Genomic DNA, 26,239 nt, shown 5'->3' with positions numbered 1-26,239 from the left:
ATAAGCCACCATCTTTACAAGGACATTTGTTGGTTGATTGGTTAAGGTTGTAGTGTTCATTTTCTGTTGCTGTGACAAAAATATCTGAGAAAAAACAACCTAACAAGGAAGACAGACTTATTTTGGCTCATGGTTTCAGATGTCCGAGTGTGTGGACAAGGCTGTGAAGTAGAGAGGAAAGGGGGCAGAGCCCAGCATCTCCTCCACTCATGGTTTCAGATGTCCGAGTGTGTGGACAAGGCTGCTCTTCTCAGCTGTGAAGTAGAGAGGAAAGGGGGCGGAGCCCAGCATCTCCTTCAAGGCCACATTCTTGATGATGCAGATTCTTCTAGGTTCTACCTCCTAAAGCTTCTATAGCTCCTCAACCTTACCAAGACTGCCAACCACCCCTTTTCACGCATGAGGCTTTGAAAACACTCAAAATCCAAACTACTGTGTTTTCTTGATGACAACTCATTTGCCTTCTCTTCAAGCACTAGGGAACATAATGGTTAAATAATCATTGGCTTTGGTGTCAGACCAACAGGAGTAAGGTTGTAACTGTCAGTTAACTAGAAAATGTGGACAGCCTTGGGCCAATGGTATGATGGTTCGGTAGGGAAATGTGCTTGCCAGTTAAATTCTTGAGTTCAATGACCTGAGTTCAATCCTTGAGAGCTATATCATGGAAAGAGAGAGATAACTCCCACCCTCTCACCCATGCCATGGCATGAGTGTGCCCTCACACTTTTGCAAAATAAATAAATGAAATAGAATTTAAATTAAAAAAAAGAAAATGTGGCCAGTCTTAAGTATATAGTTGGGATGATTATTAGTGAATAAGCATTTGTATAATTAATCTTGTAAATTACATGCTAATATATTGATATTCTGGATCTTCATGGAGATTTGACTTCTGGTTTAAGGGTCCAGCATTATTTGTATGAGTGTCTTGGCCCCACAAACAACTTTTCATACTATACATCTATCAATCTGATGTCCATTTATAGAGAAGTGGTCAGATGTTATGAAGTCTAAAACCTCTTAACTTGTCTGCTCCTAGTTGAAGAACAGGATAAATCTTAGAACACCTACAAAGAGTACCATCAGAGCTCATATTAGTTATCTGTTGCTATCTCACAAACCAGCTCAACGCCAAGTAGATTAAAACAGTAACTGATAGTGGTCACAAGTCTGGGGTTCAACTGGATGGCTTCACTGATTTGAGCCAGGAATGCCAAACACTAGACTAGTCTGACTATTATGACTGGCAGCTGGGGTGTGTTCTCATTAGTCCAGAATAGCTTTCCTCATGTTTGGTGGTTTGGACCATATGCATTTCATCCTCCAGTGTCCTAAGGTTTCTATTGCTGTGAAGAGACACCATGACCACAGTGACTCTTCTAACGGAAACTATTTAATTAGGGCTTGCTTCCTTGTTCAGAGACTTAGTGCATTACTATCATTGTGGAAAGCATGGTGGAGTTCAGGCAGACATGATTCTGGAGAAGGCGGCAAGAGTTCTGCATCTGGATTGGCAGGCAGCAGGAAGAGAAAGAGACACTGGGCCTGGCTTAAGCACCTGGAACCCTGTTCCTTTAGGGACAAGGAACGTATCTGTGTTGGCCATTCTCTCCTAATGCCTGCTGATCATAACTGAAATGCTTTATCCTTCAAGACTACCAATGTGGTATATTAAGAAAGGGTAATCTAGTTCTACCTTTTATTTTTCCCATACCCATCAGGTTTCCTCAGGGTCCATTCAAGAGAGTGTGAAAGACCGGGTGATTGATTCGAGACTCCAGCTCTTTATCACCAAGCCAGGACTCTACACATGCATAGCTACCAATAAGCATGGAGAGAAATTCAGTACGGCAAAGGCAGCGGCCACTGTCAGTGTAGTAGGTAGGTGCTGCATGCTCGCACTGCTCCAGGAGAGCTGACACTCCACAACATCTGGAGTAGAGACAGCCTATTTTACCACCCCAGTCCCTTTGAGGCTGACTCCTTGTTCATTCTGACACTTTCAAGTGATGGAGACACAGACTTTTAACTTTGTTGTATCAAAAATCAAATCTCAGCATTCTTGCTCGAATGACGGATACCAATTTATAGGACCTTGTTTTTTCTCCTTCTTTCCTTTTTTTCCTTTTCTCTCACTGTCTCCCATCTGCCACTATCTATAAGTCCACTCTCCCTCCCTCTGTTCTCTCTGCCTCCTTTCCTCTTCCCCCCCTTCCTTGACCCTTCTCCATTTCTGAATTCCTTCCTTCCTGCCTACCTTTTTGAGTTCCTCCCTTCCTACCCCCATTTGGGTTAAGCAAACTTCCCAAGGCTCTTTTATTTTTTAGCATGCATGAGCCAATTCCCATATGGCTATTTCTTGAAGGCATTTTAACGTGTGTATGTGCATGTGCGTGTGTGCGTGTGCATGTGTGTGTGTGTGTGTGTGTTCAGTTCCCTGGGTTATCTAAGTGACAGCAGCACTTGCATGTATTTTCACGGGAAACAGCTGACACATGGGTTTCTAGGCTATCTACATTGTGCTATGAAGGGCTATTTTTAAAAGTTAAATATGCAAACGGCTTCTAGGCACATTTGTGGAATTCCTAGAGATGGAAATAATCCTTGTATCAGGAAATACCAGGCATGTTAGACTCATAGCAGGCCTACTGTTCAAGGACCAGTGGAGAGGTGCCTGGCCTGACATGTAAGGCCAGCACTGGAGGACTCGGGGCCAGCTCCTGGAGCTTGCTGTTTCTTACTTATTACAGCCTGTTCCTTTGATCTTCCCTGACGGAGGACTTTCCAACAGTGCCTGTGATTTTTCCTCTGAAATGCGTAGAAGTCAAAGAGTGTAAGTAGCAGTAGACAAGGCTGGACCTTGGGGACACACTCACAAAGGCAAGAAACAGGCTCCCCCTACCATCTCCCCAGAGGATCTGTCTGTCTCTAGGGTCTTTGGCCACTGCATCAGTTAAAGGATACCATTTCATCCAGGCAATGATAAGATGTCAAAAAGCAAATTCAACTCAATGTGCTAAAGAGAACAATAAAATGATTACCACTTACACTGCACTCTGCTGCTCACAACTGACTTCATACGCACCCATATATTAAATATGATGCGTGTGGCCCATTCTGCGGGGCAGAACAAAAAAAATGAAAACTGATTAACAATGGATCTTGCTTTCCAAAAACTGCCATTGAGAAAGGAAGTTGGTCAGCCATGCACATGTTGGCACAGACCCTGTCCTGTCTCCAAATACTGACTACACAACAGGAGGAGGGAAAGAGAGCTCAGGGGGAGAGAGACTGATTTAGATGGGCACGGCCGTGAGAGGGATAGACTGAAGTGTATCCAGAAGGTGACTAATCGTTGTGCTGTGGACCAGAAGGAGGTACACAGTAGCAAGGCAGATTTGGAAGTGCAGCCAGCTTATGAAGAGTCTGGATTGGGTCGATCCAGTCCTCCATAAGTGGGAAGACGTTTCTTCATTGTAGAGAGGGGAAGCAAGCGTGATCTGGCCAGATATACTCTTCAGCAAATCGATATGTAGGAAGTAGCTTGAGGATGGCGGGCATGCCCATCTGGAGACTCCTTCCCGAGACTAGAGAAGACAATTATATCTAGGACTTTCAGGAGGCACTACCAGGATAATATTGTTGCTAGCAAGTGCTCAAATGTGGCACTGAATTGGGAGAATTCATTAATATACACTTAAGATATCAATATGCTATGTGAAAAGGATGAGCACATGTACGTGGGAGTGTTGCAGGCATATGAACTGACATGAAATAGTTTATCTTGTTCCTCTACTAGACAGAAGATAAACATTAGGGTCACCAGACTTCAGATAGCCTCATTTGTACAAGCTCTTGGTTTTTTTTTTTTTTGGTGATAATTCCTTGTTAGAGTTTCCCCTTCTTCCATCTCTCCCCTCGATGGCAAAGAAGGAAGGGATTTGCACTTCAGTGGTGTCCTTCAATCCCCTGGATCTAGAGACTTCTGGAGCTGGAGAACTTGTGATTTCGTCATTTAGCTGGGTTAGAACCCAAATGACTTCCCTGGATGATTTTCTGCCTCTGGGTACCTTCTAGAGAGTCATAGCTCTCGGCAGCTCCACCAAACCAGCATCAAATCCCTACATAGGGTCTGCTCTGTATCCTTAACAGTGAGGTCACCCTGTGTATCTCCACTGAGAAACAAAGGCAGATCTACTGACTCTACTCAGCTGCCTGCCTCCTCCATGGGACTGAAACTACCTCTACATCTCTTGTAAGGTGTGCACAATCAAAGCACGATTTAGACTTCTTCACCCAGTCTGCTGCCGGCGCACCCATTTCACGCTGTTCCCCTGACAATGATGCCGTCACCCCCATGTCAGGGTAGGAGACCCTTATACTGTGCTTTGCTTTTAGAATTCCAAATGAGAAGTTGAGAAGCACACCCTCTCTCCCTCCCTCCCTGCTTCCCTCCCTCCCTCTATCCCTGCTCTCTCTCAGCATTTATCTTAATGACTGTTTTGTTTGGTATGTAGAAATTAGGGTCCACAATCTACAAAACTGTGTATCCAAATTCTGCACCTCTTTACCTTCCTCTTGTCCACGGCAGACCAGTATGGGGGGGGGGACTCCTCCACGCCCAGTGTGGTAATCTTTAATCTTTAGAGCCTGTTCGTCACAGATGCTGAGATGATTGTAGAGACAGCACTGTCACCAATAAGGAAAGAACCTAGGAAAACAGCTATTTCTACCCCCCCCACACACAAAAAGCACATTCATTCCATGGCATGACCTTGCAGAAACTATAAAAACCACAGAGCACAGCTGGCGTGTGTCTCACAGAGTAGCGGCGTCTCTCCCCATCCCTGTCCTAATCAGCAGGAACCAGATCCAATCCCATTAACAGTGGAATATACCAAAGAGAACATGCATAATCCTAACGTGCAGTGATACGTTCTTTTAAAAAAATTAAACAATTACGACTGTCTGTGTGGGGATGGGGCATGTGGGGGTGGGGTGCACATGTGGGGGGGGGCACCTGCCGTGGCGTGTGTAGAGGTCCCAGGACCGCTCTGTGGACTCGGATTTTGTATCTCCATCTCCACGTGCATTCTGGAGCTCGAACCCAGGTTGTCAGCAAAGCAAGCGCTTTTTACCCACTGAACCAAGCACCTTGCCCGCCCCCAGTGGAATCTTCTCTCTTGGTACAGCGCTCCACTAGTTAAGAGACGGTAAATGCAGAAGGCAATGTCTAGGGGTGAGGGATAGGGATAGCTAGCAATGAAAGACCAGAGGAAACCACAGTGGGGCAGGGATGGAGTAGAGGGAGTCATGCCTAGCTTGGCAGGCGGCAGCAGAGAAGGGTTTTTTGTAACTCTTGTAGCAGCAGAGCTGAATGCAGATGAACAACAGACCCCTCAGGGGGACCAATGACCACCAAGACTGCTACCAGGGAACACTTAACTAGTCCATGGGTCTGACAACAAGGTTACACGAAAGTCACTCTAGAGTTGAGAAAACCAGATTTCTAGGGGTGAGACTTGAACCTGTCCTGGAAAGCATGATCTATAAGAGCTGGGAGAGGGTCATCAAGGTGGACCACACAGCATCGGGAAGGGCTTCCTGGCTCCATGCCTTCCTCTGGACTTCATGAGAAATATCCAAATCCGTCTCTCTGCATTGCCATAGTGTTGCGCTGTCGGGGTTCAAGTTAAGATACGTGAGTACAGAGAGGAAAACAGAAGGAAAAAAAGAAAAAGACTTAGAAGGACTACAGTGGACATGGTAAATCAGAGCCACACCCATCCGTTGGGGAAATCACTACATGTTTGGTGTTGTCTCCTGCTCTGGTTCCCAGCTCCTCATCTGTCCTCTGGTAGGTGTCACTGACACTTTGACCTTCCTCCACTCTGAGACCTCTCAATTCCCAGGGCTATATGCCATGTCCCCCTTAACTCTCATCTGTTAGACCTGCTGGGTGCCTCATAAACACCTCCCTGGAATCCCAAAGAAACCACCTTCTAACTCTAGGGTTCCGTATTGGTCCACGTTGCAGAGAGGCGAGGTCACTGTATGAAAAGGAGATCTTTAGCACAACATTAATTCAGGGCCTGAAGAAGGGGGCATTTCTAGCCAAGATGTCCATACTGTCCTCAGATTTCCAGGAGCTTGGGAATGACGCCTGCTCTCCAGACATCTCTGACTCCGGTCACCTCTGGTGGCATTGCTAGAAAAAGTGGGGCTTCAGAATGTCTCCTCTTGCCTTTCTTCCAGCGCTCCTTATCTCTGCTGCCGCCATACCCTATTTCAGCCACTTCCCCCCTCATGACCTGCACAGTTCCCTGTCACAACCATTGTTTCATTTGGAAGCCTCAATTCCATTTATTCACTCATCCCCGCAGGAAGAGTGGATGTGGAAAGAGCTGGTATCCTATTGTGCTTAGGGTTTTGTCTCAGTGATATTTATAGGTTTTGAAGGACAATGAAAAGAAAGATCACCCTTCACTTTCCCAGCAACCATCCATGTGTCCCCCAGACCCTCACCCATTCATCGTTTGAAAAAATACATTTCTCTCTGGGACATTTGCATCTGATAGTAGTCATCAAAAGGAGTCATAAAAGTCCCTTAGCCTCTTCCAGTGAGTGAGGGCACCCTCCACTTCTCTTATTTATTTATTTATTTATTTATTTATTATTTTTACTTAAATTAGAAACAAGCTTGCTTCACATGTCAATCCCAGCTCCCTCTTCCTCCCCTCAGCCCTCTGTCACATATGGCGTTAGTGAATGTCTTTTCCCATTCTGTGGGCTGCCTTTTTGTCTTGTTGACTGTGTCCTTTGTCTTACAGAAGCTTCTCAGTTTCAGGAGGTCCCATTTATTAATTGTCGATCTCAGTGTCTGTGCTACTGGTGTTGTGTTCAGGAAGCAGTCTCCTGTACCAATTCATTCAAGGGTAACTCCCACTTTCTCTTCTAAGAGGTTCAGTGTAGCTGGATTTAGGTTGAGGTCTTCGATCCATTTGGACTTAAGTTTTGTGTATGGTGATAGATATGGATCCATCTTCAGTCTTCTACATGCCACTATCCAGGTATGCCATCACTATTTGTTGAAGATGCTTTCTGTTTTCCATTGCATAGTTTTAGGTTCTTTGTCAAAAATCAAGTATTTGTAGGTATGTGGGTTAATATCAGGGTTTTCATTTCGATTCCATTAGTCTACCTGCCTATTTTTGTGCCAATGCCAAGCTGTTTTTAGGACTAAAACTTCATAATAGAGCTTGATGTCAGGGATGGTGATGCCTCTGGAAGTTCCTTTATTGTAAAGGGTTGTTTTGTCTATCCTGGGTATTTTGTTTTTCCATATAAAGATGAGTATTGTTCTTTCAAGATTTGTGGAAAAATTGTGCCGGTATTTTGATGGGGATTGCATTGAATCTGCAGATTGCTTTTGGTAAAATTGCCATTTTTACTATGTTGATCCTACTTATCCAAGAGCATGGGAGATCTTTCCATTTTCTGGTATATTCTTTAATTTCTTTCTTTAAAGACTCAAAGTTCTTGTTATGCAGGTCTTTTACTTGTTTGGTTAGAATTACCCCAAGATACTTTATGTTGTTTGTGGCTATTGTAAAGGGTGATGTTTCTCTGATTTCTTTCTCAGCCCATTTATCGTGTATATATAAAGTAGGGCTACTGATTTTTTTTAATTAATCCTGTCTCCTGCCACTTTGCTGAAGGTGTTTATCAGCTGTAGGAGTTCCCTGGTAGAATTTTTCTGGTCACTTACGTAAACTATCATATCATCTGCAAATAGTGAAAGCCTGACTTCTTTCTTTCCAATTTGTATCTCTTGATCTCCTTTGTTGTCTTATTGCTCTAGCTAGAACTTCAAGTACAATATTGAAGAGATATAAAAAGAGTGGACAGCCCTGTCTTGTTCCAATTTTAGAGGAATCATGTTGAGTTTCTCTCTATTTAGTTTGATGTTGGATGTTGGTTTGCTGTATATTGCCTTTATTATGTTCAGGTATGTTCCTGTTAGCCCTGATCTCTCAAGGACCTTTATCATGAAGGGGTATTGGATTTTGTCAAAGGCTTTTCAGCACCAAGTGAGATGATCATGTAGTTTCTCTTATATTGCAATTTGCATATATGGTGGATTAGATTGATAAATTTTTGTATGTTGAACCATCCCTGCATCCCTGGGATGAAGCCTACTTGATCATGATGAATGATTTTTCTGATGTGTTCTTGGATTTTATTTGCTAGTATTTTATTGAGGATTTTTACATCAATGTTCATGAGGGATATTTGTTTATAGTTCTCTTTCTTAGTTGTGTCTTTGTGTAGCTTGGATACCAAGGTAATTGTAGCCTTGTAAAAAGAGTTTGGCAACAAGCCTTCTGCTTCTCTTGTGTGGAACACTTTAAGGAGTATTGGAATTAGCTCTTCTTTGAATTTCTGGTCAAATTCTGCACTGAAGCCAACTGGGCATGTGCCTTTTTGGTTGGGAGACTTTTGATAACTGCTTCTATTTCATTAGGGGCTATAGGTCTGTTTAAATTGATTATCTGTTCTTGATTTAATTTTGGTAAGTGATATATATCCAGGAAATTTTCCATTTCATTTAAATTTTCTAATTTTGTGGAGTACAGATTTTCAAAATATGACCTGAAGATTCTCTGGATTTCCTCAGTGTCCATTGTTATGCACCTCTGTTCATTCCTGACTTCATTAATTTGCATGTTCTCTCTCTGCCTTTTGGTTAGTTTAGATAAAGATTTGTCTATCTTGTTTTCTTGAATAGCCAACTCTTTGTTTCATTGTTTCTTTGTATAGTTTTCTTTGTTTTGACTTTATTGATTTCAGCTCTCAATTTGATTATTTCCTGGCATCTACTCCTCCAGGGTGAATTTACATCTTTTTGTTCTAGAGCTTTCAGTTGTGCTGTTAATTCTCTAGTGTGATATACTCCAGTTTTTTAATATGAGCACTTGGTGCTATGAACTTTCCTCTTAGCACTGCTTTCAAAGTGTCCCATAAGTCTGGGTATGTTGTGTCTTCATTTTCATTGAATTCTAGTTTCTTTCTCTGTTTCTTCCTTGACCCAGGAATGGTGCAATTGTGCGTTGTTCAATTTCCATGAGTTTGTAGGATTTCTGCAATTTGTGTTGTTGTTGAATTTTAACTTTAAAGCATGGTGGTCTGATAAGACACAGTGGGTCATTCCAATTTTTTTTTGTACCTTTTGAGGTTTGCTATGTTGCCAAGTATGTGCTCGATTTTAGAGAAAGTCCCATGTGGTGCTGAGAAGAAGGTATATTCTCTTGTGTTTGGATGGAATGTTCTATAGATGTCTGTTAAACCCAAGTTTATGGGTCATAACTTCTGTTAGTTCCTTTGTTTCTTTGTTAAGTTTCTGTCTGATGGTACTGTCTAGTGGTGACAGTGGGGTGTTGAAGTCTCCCACTATAACTGTGTGAGGTCTTATGTGTGATTTCAGTTTTAGTAATGATTCTTTTATGAACATGGGTATATTTGCATTTAGGGCATAGATGGTCAGAGTTGGGACTTCCTGATGGATTTTTCCTGTGATGAATATGAAATGACCTTCTTCGTCTCTTTTGATTGATTTTAGTTTGAAGCCCAATTTGTTTGATACTAGGATAGCCATACCAGCTTGTTTCTTGGGTCCATTTGATTGGAAAAATCTTTTTAAAAATATTTAAATTAGAAACAAGCTTGCTTCACATGTCAATCCCAGCTCCCTCTTCCTCCCCTCCTCCCCTGCCTCCTCAATAGTGCCCCCAACTCCCCACCTAATCCCCACACCATTCCCCAGGGAAGGTGAAGCCCTCCATGGGGGATCTCCAGAGTGTGTCATTTCATTCAGGGCAGGACCTAGGCCCTTCTCCAACTTCCAGGCTGAGAGAGAATCCTTCATTGTGGGATGGGCACCCAAATTTCATTTGTGTGCCAGGGATAAATACTGATCTACTACCTAAAGCCCCATAGATTGCCTAGGCCTCCTCACTGACACCCACATTTAGGGGGTCTGGATCAGTTCCATACTGGCCTCTCAGCCATCAGTTGGGGGTCCAAGATTTCCCCCTTGTTCAGGTCAGCTCTTTCTGTGGGTTTCACCAGCCCAGTCTTGACCCCTTTGCTCATCACACCTCCCTCTCTGCAACTGGGTTCCAGGAGTAAAGTTCAGTGTTTTGCTGTGGGTATCTGCCTCTGCTTCCATCAGTCACTGGATGAAGGTTCTAGGATGGCATATAAGGTAATCGTCAAACTCATTATCAGGGAGGGGGATTAAAGGTAGTCTCTCCACTATTGCATAGTTTGCCAGTTGGTGTCATCCTTGTAGATCTCTGAAAATATCCCTAGTGCCAGATCTCTCCTCAAACCTATAATGACTCCCTCTATTGATTGGAAAATCTTATCCCAACCCTTTACTCTGAGGTAATATCTGTCTTTGAAGCTGAGATGGGTTTCCTGTATGCAGCAGAAGTATGGATTCTGTCTTCATATCCATTCTGTTAGTCTGTGTCTTTTTATAGGCAAATTAAGGCCATTAATACTGAGGGGGATTAAGGACCATTGAGTGTTAATTCTTGCTTGTTTTTTATTTGTTGTTGGTGGTGTTATTGCTTATGGATTTACCCCACTTTTTCTTTTGGCTTTTGGTAAAGTTGGATTATCTATTGCCTATGTTTTTGTGAGCCTAGTTGCCTTCTATAGGTTGAAGTTTTCCTTCCAGTACTTTCTGTAGGGCTGAATTAGTTAGATATGTATTGTTTAAATCTGTTTTTTTTTTTGTAGAATATCTTGTTTTCTCCATCTATAGGGATTGAAAGCTTTGCTGGGTGTAGTAGTCTGAGCTGGCATCCGTGGTCTCTTAGAGTTTGTAGAATAAATATCTATCCAGGACCTTTGGGCTTTCAGAGTTTTCATGGAAAAGTCAGGTGTGATTCTGAGAGGTTTTCCTTTGCATGTTACTTGAACTTTTTCCTTTGCTGTTCTTAATATTTTTCTTTATTCTGTATGTTTGGGGTTTTGATTATTATGTGACAAGGGGATTTTTTTGTGGCCCACTCTATTTGGTGTTCTGTAGGCTTCTTGTTCTTTTATTGGCATGTCTTTCTTTAGGTTGGGAAAGTTTTTTCTATGATTTTGTTGAATATGTTTTCTGCACCTATTTCTATCCCTATTATTCTTAGATTTGGCCTTTTCACAGTGTTCCATATTTCATGAATATTTTGTGCTAGGGATCTGTTGGACTTAAGATTGTCTTTGGTCGATGAATCTATTTCTCCTAATGAATCTTCACCCCTGGGATTCTCTCTTCTAACTCCTGTATTCTGTTGGTTATGCTTACATCTATAGTTCCGAATTGTTTACTCACCTTTTCTAATTCCAGCATTCCTTCAGACTGTGGGTTTTTTTTTATTATCTCTATTTCAGCTTTGAAACCTTGTACTGTTTGAATTGTTTCTTGCAAATTTTGGTTTGTCTTTTCTTCCATTTCTTTGAAAGATTTTTCTCATTTCCTCTTTTAGGGTCTCTATCATCTTCATGAAGTTGTTTTTAAGGTCATTCTCTTCTGCTTCATCTGTGTTGGGATGTTCAGGCCTTGCTGGTGTACAGTCCCTAGACTCTGATGGTATCATATTGGTTTTTCTGTTGTTGAGTGTGTTTTTATATTGTCGTCTTCCCTTCCCTTCTTCCAGTGAATACAGGGGGGGTCTCTTCCTATCCTGGTGTGTATGGGTTCAAGGTTCTCTTCCAGTGGGTACAAGCAGGTCCAATACTCTGAGGGGTCTCATGGTGGGTGCAGGCGTGTCTGAGGCACTCCCTCTCCCGGTGGATGGGAGCTGGATTAGCATGGTGCTATCAGCAGGTTCCTGGTTGCTTGATCCTCTAGGGGCGAGTCGACCTGGCTGCATTCCCCAGGCCAGGAGATCCCAGAGAGCCCCCAATTCTCCTATAGTCACCCTTGAATTGTCATTGCTCCTCTTTGCTTACTCATCCTCCACCTGGAAGTGACTTCTCTCTTCCTAGGTGCTGGGTCCTCTTTGGCATTGGCTCATGCCCTGAAGACCCCCATAGAAATTTAGAAGAAAGCATCTTATACACATGACCTCAGCTCCCTCACGCGTCAGTGTCTCCCTGCTCAGCTGCTCTTAGGATCCGCCTCTGTTCTTCCGCCCCAGAGGAATTTCCTGTGTTGTCCCCTTCCATATGCTTCTGCCTGTATAGTGGAGAATTCTCAAGAGACCCTTCGGTGATTTTCATTCCTTAAGGAATCCCTGCTGGTTTCTCTACAATTCAGTAAAATCTAAATCCCAATTCCCAAGTCAAAATTTGTGGAAAGGCTTAGCAACACCTCTCCCTTTTTGCATTCCTTTTCCCACGTTTCATGTGTTTCCTTCCTGCGTGTGCGGGTGGGTGCAAAAATGTTGAAGCTGATGTTAGGAACAATACTCTTTGCACCTCTACTGTATGCATTGAAGCAGGGTCTCTCAATCAAACCCAGAACACACTGATTTAGCTAGCCAGCTTGCTTTGAGGATCCCCTGTCTCTGTCTTCCGCTGGGATTACAGGCAGCCACCACACCCACTGGGAATTTATGTTGGTGTCTAGGACTCCAAACCCCCTACACCCTTGCTCAGCAAGTGTTTTAACTGCTGGGACATCTCCTGAGCCCCAGCAGTATCTCTTAAATAAAAATGAGAATCCAACAGCCTAACCTGACTAACTCTGTAAAAGACTTAGCAGATTTTTTTTCCAGAATGGAAATTAAGTTGGAGGTATTTCTGAAGTGATGGTCCAATGACTTCCCTGGTGAGATGGATCTCACAGACCCATATACAGTACTTAACACTTCTTTTATGGTCACTTGGGAGCCTGTCAGTTCCCATTTCTGAATATAGTCGGGGTGTGCCCTAAAGGAATACAGCCTCTCCTTAGCACTAGAGAGATGTAGATTTCTATCTCTTAGATTAGCAATTCATTGGGAAGGGACAAGAGTTTGGAGGTGTGTGTGTGTGTGTGTGTGTTTATTGTGAATTTCAGAACAAGCTTGAATAGCACATAAATTCAAGAGGAAACAGCAAGGTGGCAAAAATCCCAAGATGACACATTCAACCAGTGTACTGAAATGTGCAACCAGTGTGCTGAAATGTGCAACCAGTGTGCTGAAATGTGCAACCAGTGTGCTGAAATGTGCAACCAGTGTACTGAAATGTGCAACCAGTGTGCTGAAATGTGCAACCAGTGTGCTGAAATGTGCAACCAGTGTACTGAAATGTGCAACCAGTGTGCTGAAATGTGCAACCAGTGTGCTGAAATGTGCAACCAGTGTGCTGAAATGTGCAACCAGTGTGCTGAAATGTGCAACCAGTGTGCTGAAATGTGCAACCAGTGTACTGAAATGTGCAACCAGTGTGCTGAAATGTGCAACCAGTGTGCTGAAATGTGCAACCAGTGTGCTGAAATGTGCAACCAGTGTGCTGAAATGTGCAACCAGTGTGCTGAAATGTGCAACCAGTGTGCTGAAATGTGCAACCAATGTGCTGAAATGTGCAACCAGTGTGCTGAAATGTGCAACCAGTGTGCTGAAATGTGCAACCAGTGTGCTGAAATGTGCAACCAGTGTGCTGAAATGTGCAACCAGTGTATTGAAATCTAAACTTGCCATGCACACAGAGAAATCTGTATTACTTTTCTCCAGTCACTGGAGACCAAGTAATGATTTCTCAAATCTTCTTTTCCCTTGGAAAATCAAATTCATTCCAAGCTTTTAAGCAGATTCTACAACTCTTGGGTGATGCTTAAGAGTGGAACACAACACCTACCCTTGTTTAATCTCCAGTCTTATTAATTCCGCTTTGAAATTCTTCTGCTTCATTCCACCCACTGATGAGCAAACATTCATTCAGGAACCTGGGGGACAGATGAAACATGGCCTGCTGCTGTTGTAAAACTACCTCCTCCTCTTCCTCTGCCTTAGCTCCTTTATACCAAAGGAGAAGAGAGCTTCTAGGAGAAAGAGAAAATGGCTTTCCTGAGTAGACACTCAGCCCTTGCTGTGCTGCCTGTTGCTGTTTAACTAATAATAATACAGCTAGTAGTTAGAGACCACATCCCAGTGCCATTAATGGCACTCCCATCTGTCTATTAATATCTATCGTCTACCTATCATCCATTTATATTTGTCTGTCTATCTATCATCATATCTGTCATCTACATATCATCTATCTACCAGCCTATCTATATATCATTTATGTATTCATATATATAGATAGATAGCATCTATCATCTGTGTATCTACAATCCTATCTGTCTGTCTATCTATCTATCTATCTATCTATCTACGTTTTCTATTTTCCTATCTGTCTATCTTGTCTATTAACTTAATTGCAAAATTTAATGAAATAGCTATTTTCTTTCATGAGTGACTGGTGGTGCCCATGGCAGTCACCATCTGGAAATATTATAGCTCCTGGGAACAAGACTATCTTAATCTCCCCCAAGTCTACCTGTTAATGTAGTCTCTACCTTCCCAGGAGAAGCAGAGAACTACTCAGAACCTTTGGTTTTGGTGCTTAAACTGTAAGATGAGTACGTGCTGACTTTTCCTCTTTTCTTTTTCTTTGTCTGTGGTTTCCTATGGACACTTCCTTTCCTGTTAACAGAGTGGAGGTAAGAACCCATTGTTATTCCAATGTTTCATGTCACTTGTGGTTTTTATTCGACACACCAATGATTTGTCTACCAAGCACTATAAACTTTTTGAACATTTCTAATGTCTAAAGCTATTTAATATTTTTTGTAAGATGAAAAAAATGAAGGTAACAGTAGTATTGTCAACTGAACATTCACTGTGTGTCATACACTCTACATGAGTTATTTGTATCCTCAAGATATCCCTGCCATATAGAGGCCATGATTGTCTCCATTTTCAGAAGGGAAACTGAGAACGTCTTCTCACTGGAAACTCACTCAGGTAGAAATGAGCCAGTTTGAAATGCAACTCAAGACTGACTCCTTGTATTTTTTCAAGAGATTAGAAAAATCAACTTATAGAAGTTTTTATCTATAGTGCTGTATACTAAATTGGCTTTCATAAAAACTCTATGTAGTAACCTGGCATAGAAGTTCATGGCTCTAATCCCAGCACTCCAAAAGCTGAGTCAGGAAGATCAGACGCTTAATACCAGACTGAACTGCATAGTGCATTTGAGGATAGCCTGGGATACATAGTGAATGTGAGGCCAACCTGTACTACATGACACTTTGTCTCAAGAAAAGCAAATCAAAGAAAAAAAATCAAACAATTCACCAGGCATGGTGGTGTCTACTTGTCAGACCCCGAAGGCTAAAGCAGAAGGATCAGAGTTCAAAACCAGCCTTGGCTTAAGGAAACCCTGTATCAGAAAACAAACAAACAAACAAAAAAACCAGGTGATAAACAAACCAAAAAAAGCTTTAAAAATTCCATGATGTGGCGGACATACAAATGATTAATCCATAATAGCAATAATGACCATTGCAGGTGGTATCATGGTACCTGTTCTCATTGCAGAGACTTTAGGGAGAGGTGTTATTGTACATACTTTTTAATACAAAGAACCAGATGCAGCAAGGGTTGCTAGGCTACACAGGTCACACAGTGCTAGGCCTCCGTTGATGTTTGGGCACACGGACTCCAGAACTCAGACTCACAACCACTTCCCAGTGTCCTAACAAGAAGACCAGAAACTGAGAAGAATATAAAACTCTAGACACTGATTTGAACTTCATGCAGTGAAATAACTCAATACACAATAAAGTGTGGCTCCTTCTAAATCTCATCTCTGGATATACGGCTGTGACATTCTATTCTGAGGTGCACTGTTAGTTGCTAAGTGCTTCTCACAGCTCTTAGAGACAGTGTGCTGGCTCTTCAGAACTCGACAGTGAAGCCCAGTACCTACTGAAGGATCATATGATGTAAGCACAGTATGAGTTGAACTACAAGCCATTTGACAATGAACATACACATACACACATCACCTTTTGCTCCCAGACTGTTAACATAACTGCTCTTGGTGCCTCTTTTAAAACCAAGTGTACTGCTGGAAATATAGTATGAATAGAGACACAAAATCAATTTTACTGTCCCATGTCACTGGAGGATTTACATTTTCCTGCACATGAAGATTAATTGTAAGACAGTGCAATACTGGAATCATAAATTCCAAGGACTTAAAAACTAGTCATAGATCATCTCCATGCAAGTGAATTCAAATAAAAAAGTTTAAGCATGTTAGTAAATAAATAAATGCTAGTCAAAGAATAATTTCTAACTGGATGTGGTAATGATGCAGGTTATCCCAAGCCTCAGAAGACTGAGACTAACAATTGTGAGGTTTTGAGGCCATCTTAGGCAACAAAGTGAGACCATGTCTCAGAAAATGAAAAGAATCACCCCATCCATTTTTCTCTTGTGATAATATAATACTCTCAAACTCTGTTGATAGTGAGAAAATCACTGGGTTTATAGTTTTCAACTTATAAAATTTTATTAGTCTTAAAGTGGTTATATCTATAGACCAAAAAACCCACTTTTAGAAATCTATTTTAAGGAAATAATAAGACTTAATAGTACTAGTCACAACTATCCACGCTCATGAATATATAAACATATGTATGTATCTACTGATAAACGAAACTTATTAGAAGCTCTGTTTTTTAAGATGCATGCAAAGGTTTATAATATGCTATGAGACAAAGCTACAGGATGAAAAAGCATATTTATAGTTCAATCCTGATTTTTCTGTTTATTAAAGAACATAACCTATTTTGCACAAATATTCAATATATAAAATATCTGTCTATAGTATTAATATAGTTCGTTTTTGGTTTATAAATGTATTTATTTTTTCTTTGAGAATGTCATATGGTATTTTTTATTATACTTGCTCTGTTTCCCAACTCCTCTTAGATCCTCCCCCTCCTTACCCACCCAACCTCATGTTCTTTCTCTATATTGGCTTCTGGGAGAGACGAAATCAATTTTCTCCATTTTTTTAAATAAGAAGAGTTTCTTCTTTGTACTCTAGTGCATTTTGTATAGAAAACAGCTCTTAGCTTTTCCTCACAGGAAGCATGAGAGGTCATGTCCTCCTCACTGAGGACGTTGTGCTTGGCAGTTCAGCAAAGTGACATTTGATCAGTATGCTACAGCGGAGGTTGGCTAACATTTTCTATAAAGGGTCAGATATTAATATATTCACTCAGTGAGCCATACAGACATTATTAAAACTGCTCAGCCTGCTAGTTTAGCACAAAACAACCAAAGAAAGTATATGAACACTTTTTAAATAAAATTTCATTTGTGGACATATACTTAATGCTCACGTAGTTTTTATGCATCATTAAACAGTCTTAAGTTTTTACAACCACTTAAAATGTAGATATCCTTAGTTCTGAGGAGAAAACAAAAAGTTTTAAACAAAAGCATAAGCTTTAAAATATGAAGGACTTGAATTCAGTCACACGCAGGTTGAAGAGAACTTTCATAGGTCATGCTGACTAGTGTTAATCATGATGTGTAGTATCCTTTAAAAATCAATAAATAGATTTTAACTGTTCTCCCCACAAATGATAATATGCATCTGAGGTTATACATATGTTTTTAATTCAACTTAGCCAGTCCATGATATATGCAAATTTCAAATCATCATGCCATACATACTACACAAAACTCCTGTCAATTAAGTATTAGCTGAAAAGAAAGCTTTACTTAAACAAAAGACTGGAAAAAATGACATGTATATGGATGGTACTTTAAAAAAAAACGGTGCCCCACATGGTACAAAGATGTGAACATTTAAATTGGTTTTAAGTACATGTAATTATGAATAGCCATAATTGACCACACTCCAAGGTTTTAAAATGTTATCAAAAAAATCATTAGGTCGGTTTTGAATCTGGGTATTTCTTTAAGAACTGAGTCTGACAGGTCTTGAGCTGTATTTGCTGGCCTCTGCAAGTGAGTCCCGTACAGACAACAAGCAGCTGCTTTGAAGACAGAGAATGAATGGCCCGGAACCTTGGCCACCACCTTGGTAGGGGAAGTGCAGCAGTTGCTATGTAAGGGAGGCTCCGAGGACAGGGACGGCTATCGAGTGTACCTCCACTACAGCAGGGGATATCATAAACCAAACAGGACATAGCTGGCCCTCTGCATGTGCCTTTGGCCAAAGCTCAAAGGGAAGAGACGGGGAGGTAGTATTTCAAAACGTATCCAGACCTGTTTTAGTAGGGAGAAAAGGAAGGAAGAATCGCATGAGTGAATGGGGGATCTCGGATCTGATACCCTTTCTTGCCACTACAGAAGGTGTGCGTCCAGGTTTGGGTTGTCAGGCAACGCAGGAGTGGGTACCATGTGCGACGTTAACGTGTATGCTTTCTTAAACACACCCGAACAGTGCAGAGCGATCAACCTTCTGTAGAAGGGAACTCTGCGACCTCTGCCCCAGTGTTCAAAAGGGCAACAGGACCAGCCGCCCGTAAGACTGCCCGCAGCGGCAGCGGCAGGAACCCTGTTAGTCACACAGTTTCAAGTGGGCCGGGCAGATGCCCACAGAAAACATGGGCTGGGTGGAGACTTGCTGCTCACCTCAACTCCCGGTTCTTGCTGGGAGCACCGTTCAGGGTTCTTATCATTATTATTACTTAAAGGCACATTATAGAAAGTCTGCAGACTGGAATAATTCAATTTGCATCCGTATCTGGTATCTAAAATTGGATAGCTGTGTGAAACTTGAGTTTTATGAATATCTTCCAAAAAGAAGGAAAAAGGGTAACGTATATATAGCAAGTATTCATATGCTTGGGATGCGCATCTAATCAAATCGTATGTGTGCTACCTAAAACAGTCAAGACTCTTTCAATTCCCTTCTTTTGCTCTTTTATTCTTTGATTACTAATTCCTTATTTCTGAGGTCACTTTTATTAGTTTCTGTAGTGTCCTTTTCTTTTGCCAAACCTGCAATTAAAGGAAAATCGCCAATGTGTGTTATATGTCTAGGTTGATGGAAAAACAAAAATTGACTTCACTAAGTAGTTAACACTTGGTATTAGAGCCTGGAAGAGTAGTCCTGAGGTCAAACACAGTGGTAATTTTTTTAACTATTGCAGGATTTTGTTTTTTTCTTCCTGTTCTTATTCACTCTCTCATTTTTACCAAGATATAGTAATTTTTGAGTCCCTTGTCAAACCAGGATGGGCTACTTCTGGTTATTAGTTATTAATCTGTCTTTTCTGAGCTACAGCAACCACGACTCTATTTGTGTGTGTGTGTGTGTGTGTGTGTGTGTGTGTGTGCCACCACAGGTTGTGTTGCCTAAGTGGCTTATTTTCTTATTCAAGGCTTTTTATCTTAAATATCTCTTATGAATTAAATGGCACATTAAGTGATCCTGATGGCCTGTTAGCAAATGACCAATCCAAACTGAAGCTATCGCATGAAACATGATGCTATTTGGACTCACTGTATATTGTCCTAGTGTGTTTGTTTCAGAGAGCTGACAATGTTGATTTATAGAGCACCAAGTTTTCAAGTTCAAATAGTGTTCCCTAGTCCATTTAAAAGTTCACAAATTTCCGTGTGTTGAATTTCCTTACTCTAAATCTTTTATAGAATGGTAATGAAAAGCTAAGTCTTAATGGTATAAGTATACATTTAAATGAGGTACATGATTGAAGTTTTCCATCTTGATAGTGACTGACATCTTATGGAAATCATAGAAATACAGAAGATCATGATGGTGCCTACACGTGATAAATATTCAATAATTGGCAGTTAGCCTATGAGTTATTATTGTCCACATAAACAAGTGACACAGCCAAGATGGGAATGGACTAAACATTTTAGGTACTTAGCTTTGGCAACCTTGAGTGTTCCTAAAGCTAATGACTTTCTCTGTGGGGGGGGCATTGATATGTTCTTTCGCGTGTTATCCATTTCTTGGACTGTATCAGTTTATGTGCAAGACATATGTGAGCTGACTGTAGTAGGAACAATCGTTCTGTGCATAGCATAAACAACAGAAATGCCGGAATTCCTTCAGCTCCTGACCACTCCCAAAGCTTTCCACAGCCTGAGGTGTGTAGAAATGACACCGTTGCTGCTGGAAATGGGGAGATCATTCATTTGAAACATTTCAACGCATTTGCCAGGACAGTCTCTCCCTATTCCTGTGATGCAGATGTAAGAGGTTGGTGGGAACTGGACGGATGCCAAGAAATTGCATATGACCGGTTACACTGTTCATGGCTTCTTTCAGCAAATCACAGAAAGACAACAAAGGCTACTGCGCCCAGTACAGAGGGGAGGTGTGTGATTCAGCCCTGGCAAAAGACACCCTTGTCTTTTTCAACACCTCCTACTCGGACCCTGAGGAGGCCCAGGAGCTGCTGATCCACACCGCGTGGAATGAGCTGAAGGCTGTGAGCCCACTCTGCCGGCCAGCTGCCGAGGCCCTGCTGTGTAACCACCTCTTCCAAGAGTGCAGCCCTGGAATGGCACCTACTCCCATGCCCATTTGCAGGTAAAACTTTGAGAAACAAGTAAGAAAAATCCCATGATTTATCTGTATCCCAACAGATCGCAAAGGAAGACGCTGTTTGTGGGCAGTAGGGCTGGCAAAATTCGCCATTCATCCAAAAGAAGTAACAATGGAAAGGACAAAATTTCTCCAATTTAAACCACTGATGCCAATCTCTTACACAAATACTCTGAATGTACAGAAAGCATTGGAATCTGGCTCAGCCAAAAAGTGTCTTGCACACCACAAAAGAGCCCTGTGATATATGTGTGCAGATGCACACACACACACACACACACACACACACACACACACAAAATTCTTTACTTGACAGAGACATAGACCACCTGTTGTACTCTCTATGTGTGTATGCATGTGCTTGCTCAGAGGCATGAAATACGAGCTTGTGCTGCAGCCAATCCCTTGTGTATTTTAATTATTTTTCCCCCTTGAACTGTGTTCTCCTCTTATTATCAGCCCCAACAATCTTAACTGGGAACTACCCAGGTCTGTCTGGGTGCAATTTGTCCTAGTGAGCCCTGATGAATGTTGACTTCCAAACTCCAATTAGTCCAACTTAGTCTCCCTTCAGCCCTGCCACTCATTACGCAGCCTGTCCAGACTTAACAGCTTCACACTCAGTCATTAACCTGGCATATCAGGTGGGAGCATTCATACCCTCCAGCAGAACGCTGATTCTCCGGGGAAGGGCTGGCCAAGGAACCCAGTGCGCTCCCGTAAACCATGGCTGGAGCTGCTGCTATAGTCCAGGGAGCAGGGCAAGCACGATCAGAGTGTGGTGCTTCCTCAAACCCTGCCCATCAGGCCCGAAGCGATGATGGCCCATGCCCCTCCGTGCATATGCTCTTTAAGTGGCCAACCTTGCTTCTGTATCTTTTTTTTAAAAGGTTTATTGATCTTATTTCACGGGTGTGACTATTTTTCCTGCGTGCCTGTGTGTGCGCCATGTAAGTGCCTTATTGGGTCCCCTGGGACTACAGTTACAGATGACTGTGAGCCGGCCTATGGCTGCTGGGAACTGAACCCGGGTCTTCCGCAATGGCAACCAGTGCTCTTCACCTCTGAGCTATCTGCTCTCCAGCCCCTGTACCTTGATCGCCTCGCTCTTCTAAAATTAAAAACAAAAAACTAAACAAGAGAGTAATTCATCTCACAGTATAGTACACTGTATCTTATAATGTTTCACGTTATTTAAGTCAAAAAGGAGTCATTTCAAAAATACTTTTGTAAGCAATGACACCACGGTGCAACAATGTTTCAGACACACAAACTTTAAGCCTCACTGGAAGTGTGTCTTTCACTGGCCGTGATTCATCAAGTCCTGCTCGCCTTTCAACCTTTCAGGGAGTACTGCTTGGCGGTGAAGGAGCTGTTCTGTGCAAAGGAGTGGCTGGCGATGGAGGGAAAGACCCACAGAGGACTCTACAGCTCCGGGATGCATCTCCTTCCAGTGCCAGACTGCAGCAAGCTTCCCAGCTTGCACCGGGACCCGAAGGCCTGCACAAGACTGCCGTATTTAGGTAACAAAGAATTCCCTCCCAGACTTCGGAAGTTAAGGAAAATTTGCTGTTTTGAGTCAAGCAAGGTGTGTGCTTAACACTCCTAACGTTTTTCAGGCTTTCTAGGCTGTTCTAACGTTTTTCGCTTAGCCATCTTCACACACACAATAGCAGAATCCTAACGCTACCCTAATTATACAGGTTGGCGTGAAGGATTCATTTCATTGGTTTTCAAACAAATCAAAGGGCGCTTTTAAACCGCTGCTTGGGTCTTGCTTTATCCCATAGGGGATCCCACGAGTGTAAGATATTCTTGAATGTATGGGGAAATGGCTGAGAGACATCTCATAGTTTGTCAGAGGAATGGCGTAAAGGACTAAATAATCCTCTTTCTTAGCCAACGATGCGGATTTTTTGAGCATGCAGAAAGCAAGCCACATGTTCGTAAACGCTGACCTCACAGAACAGAACCGAGCCACTGCATGGTGCCGTATGAATTTCATTTGCAAGGATGCTGCTACCCTAACAGCTGGTTTGACTTCAGAGATGAGCTCTCTCGACATTCGAATGCTTTTCTGTCACTTGTTTAAATGCTGGCAGGGAAAGTCGCATTTCTTAGCGGTAGCTCGAGGATCTAGGAGATAACTTAATGCTTACTTAAAACCAATTTTTATCCTTTCCCCCTCAGATTATAAAAAAGAGAACATAACAAGTAAGTAATTCCGTTTGTGCCTCTGAAACCCTCTGTGTCTGTGAGTGGATTCGTGCATGTATATTTACATTACACTGCCCCATATCCAGAACAGAATGTACCGAACATTATCAGCACCCCTGTTCCATGGCCGGGCTCATTCCCCTCCCCTGGCTTACAGCTTCTAAGTAGAACACAGAGAACGTGACTCTTAGTGAACGGAACAAGTGCTATCTTCTTCCTCAAGATAATGGTATGCCTCATATGTTTGCAAAATCAGCCAAGTTTAAATGAAGACTTCTGATTCTGCAGTGACAATTTTGTATTACGTAAGTATTTTTGGATAGAAACATATACTATATTTTTTCTATTGAGCTGTTTTTTGATCTTCATTTGTAACAAGTCTTTCTTCCTTTTTTGAGAATAGGTGTACTTATTTTTCTTAGTCTTCTTTTAGTCCTTGAAGTTTTGCACACAAATTCTATATTAATTATAGAACCTCTTGTCATGTGGACCAAAGGAGAAAAATGAAAAGAAAACAATCTATAATCCTACTTTTCAGCATATTTTTTAATTCTAAAATTAATCATTCTACTAGTAACAGAAAGTTCATAGTGTGTCATTGGAATATCATTGTCTTCTGTATATTTATTACTAGTTCTTTGAGACTCTCACATAATGTATTTTGATCATATTCATTCATTTAATTCACGTCTCTACTCAACTCTTTCCAGACCCACCTCCCTTCCCTACCCACTAGCTCTGTGTTCTTTAAAAATCAAATCTTCAAGACTAATTTGTGACATTGTTTTTGTCTGAAGAATTAGAAATTTCTATCCTTCTTAAAAGACACTCAAATACAGTGAGATTTTTTTGGTGGTGATGGGGAACAAATCCACGACCATCCCAATGCTAGACAAGCATTCTATATCTGAGCTGCGTCCTAAATACTGGATGTTTTTACACATGATCTCTTTAAGTAGCTCAGGCTAGCCTCAAGCTTTCTGGCTTCGATTCTTCTGGAATTGCAGATGTTGCCTTGACTCAGAGTGATTCTTCATCCATTCAACACACTGACATCAGCTGGAAAACATCAAAAAAATGTAGCTGCCTGGGTTCCCCACATATACATCCTGGTGTACTAGGTGTGGAGTGCAATCTAGGATTTGAGATTTCTCTTAATTTTTTTTACATTGACACATAAATTTGGGCATATTTGAGGAGTATTGTGTCACAGCTCAATTCCTGCATTATGTTCAAACAATGCAGCTTTGCCTGTCTCTTCAACGACCTATTTACCATTTCTTTTGAGGCAAAAATAAAATATAGAATGCTGTCCTTGGACTGTGAGATAGAACAAGGATTAATTTTTGTTTGGTTAGTTGTCATTGCTTTAGGATAACCACTTTTCAGTATAGTGTTTGCAGTGTTCAATGATATCATTTTAAAAGGGTCATTAGGAAGGCCAGCAAGACGATCAAAGGTAAGGGCACTTGCTGCCCACCCTGATGGATCAATCCCTGGGACCCACATGCAGGAGAGAAATAACTGCTTCAAGCTGAGATGCTGAGCAGCACAAACTAGCCACAGATATTAATTTTCTTGTCTTTAGAAAACAATTTCGTGAGATCGTTTGAGAAAACTAGCTCTAGCACTTGTAAAGGGATCATTTTCTCTACATATAGATGGGGTATGTCTGTGCTCTCTGAACTAAAAGCTAGTAGTCTTCTCTGCTATCTTATAGTGGGTTAATTTTATCAAGGAAAGTGTCCTGATTATACACACCAACTTGTGTTCTATAGGAATGTATCAAGCCCTCAAATATTCCTCGTTTTATGATTTCTTTTTTAAAAATATCTTATTGCACTCATTTACTTACTTAGTGTGTGTGTGCATGCATGTGTGAGTGTGCATGTGTGTGCATGTGTGAGTGAGTATGTGTGTGAGTGTATGTGTGTGCAGGCATATGTGTGTGTGAATGTGTGAGTGGATAATTTGTAAGCGTCAGGAGTCAGCTCTACCATATGGATCCTGGGACTCACATGCAGTTCACCAGGCTCAGCTGTAAATGCCTTTACACACAGCCATCTTGCTGCCCCGGCTTCATGGCTCCTTAGCAAATTCCAAATATCATTACTAGTTTACTTTGAGGAGCATTTGGAAAAAAATTTAAATCCTTCTTTATCTTTGCATTGTGTTTTACTTGCTCAAGCATGGGAACTGGAATTCCAGCAGCTTCTGGGTTTGCTTTATTTTAATATCATCTTCTGCTGAAGCAAAATACCTCCTCGAACACGCAGGACATTGCCATATTTACATTACTCAGTGCTAAGCACGCTGTTTGTCTCTTCTGTGGGATTCCACGTGCCTTCCAGGCACACTCAACAGTGAGCCCACCTTCTGTTTCAAAGCTTCTGTAGAAAAAGAAATGCAATCTGGCTTATTCTGGTAACAGAGAGCTGCATCTCTTCCATCCTCTCATCCTTTCCAACTTTTCTCTCACGGCTCATGCGCCGGAAGAATGCATGGCTGTGTAGCCCAGTCCTGACAAACTGATTAGTGTGGCGGCACACAGTCTCTCATAAGTTCTCCAACAGTCCTACAAGAAAGTAGGTGCGGCTAACATGATCCTTTCTGCATTCTAGTGGGTGTGAAAGAGGTCAACCAACCTGCCCCCCCCCCTGTGACCTATGTTGTGTGAGGTAAAGCCAGTGTTCAAGCCCCAGCTTGTCTGATTCTTGCTCCATTGTCAGTGTCTAAGTTTTAAATTGTTACAGCGGATGCTGTCACCTTCTTTTTTACATTTACAAGACCTCACGTGAAAAGTTTGCCTGGTTGTTCCAGCGCACTCATTCTAGAAAAGACACGGATGATTTTCCATGCTCCCTTATGAGTTCTTGATCCGCTCCCATTGACCAAAATGTCCCTATCTCTAATTCATCCGGACAGTTTGACAATAAATGTATGCTTTGCCTCTAAAATTCGGTTTTCCATAATGGTCAGCTACTATATTAGCCACAAATGAAATGGGAGAGAGGGAGAGAAAGGAGGGAGGGATGGAGGCAGGGAGGGAGGGAGGGAGAGTGGGAGGGAGAGTTAGGCAATGAGCTAATATTTTAATCATTTAATCATTTGAAATGCTGATTGGGTCTGTTTTGTGGGGATGGAAAAGGCAGAAATTCACAGAAGCAGAGTTGGAAGTGATTCTCAGCAATTCTTTCACGTAAACCCTCCCGTGGGGGAGAATACCTTCTCCACAGGCATTCCCTCTCCTGACTCAAAATGCACCCCTTTAATTGTGAGAACATTTCAGCCACACATTGAACTGAACTTGTCCTCTGTAGCTTCTAAAAGCTGGTGCTCTTTGCCCTCCTTTGGCTCATGCTCTGTAGCATAGGCTCTAAAATGCTTGGAAACGCATGCCCTGTCTCCTTGTAATTTC

The 26,239-nt window shown here is 41.8% G+C and overlaps 1 protein-coding gene across 6 annotated transcripts in view; it reads left to right on the top strand.

Annotated features, from left to right (window-relative positions):
- Musk (muscle associated receptor tyrosine kinase) overlaps positions 1-26,239 on the top strand; it is a 93,189-nt gene that overhangs the window by 53,334 nt on the left and 13,616 nt on the right. For 2 of the 6 annotated variants that reach the window (XM_005085046.4, XM_040737911.1), the window contains 5 exons: positions 1,725-1,884; positions 14,686-14,692; positions 20,326-20,589; positions 21,952-22,127; positions 22,795-22,818. In XM_005085046.4, the coding sequence (XP_005085103.1) occupies positions 1,725-1,884; positions 14,686-14,692; positions 20,326-20,589; positions 21,952-22,127; positions 22,795-22,818 (631 nt within the window). The remainder of the gene's footprint in view (positions 1-1,724; positions 1,885-14,685; positions 14,693-20,325; positions 20,590-21,951; positions 22,128-22,794; positions 22,819-26,239) is intronic. The other 4 variants (XM_040737927.1, XM_040737915.1, XM_040737929.1 and 1 more) reach the window with 2 other exon arrangements.

The sequence above is a fragment of the Mesocricetus auratus genome, unplaced genomic scaffold (assembly GCF_017639785.1).
Source record: "Mesocricetus auratus isolate SY011 unplaced genomic scaffold, BCM_Maur_2.0 Super-Scaffold_6730, whole genome shotgun sequence".
NCBI lineage: Eukaryota > Metazoa > Chordata > Mammalia > Rodentia > Cricetidae > Mesocricetus > Mesocricetus auratus.
Note: the sequence above shows the minus strand (reverse complement) of the source record. Positions and strands in the feature narration are given on the sequence as shown.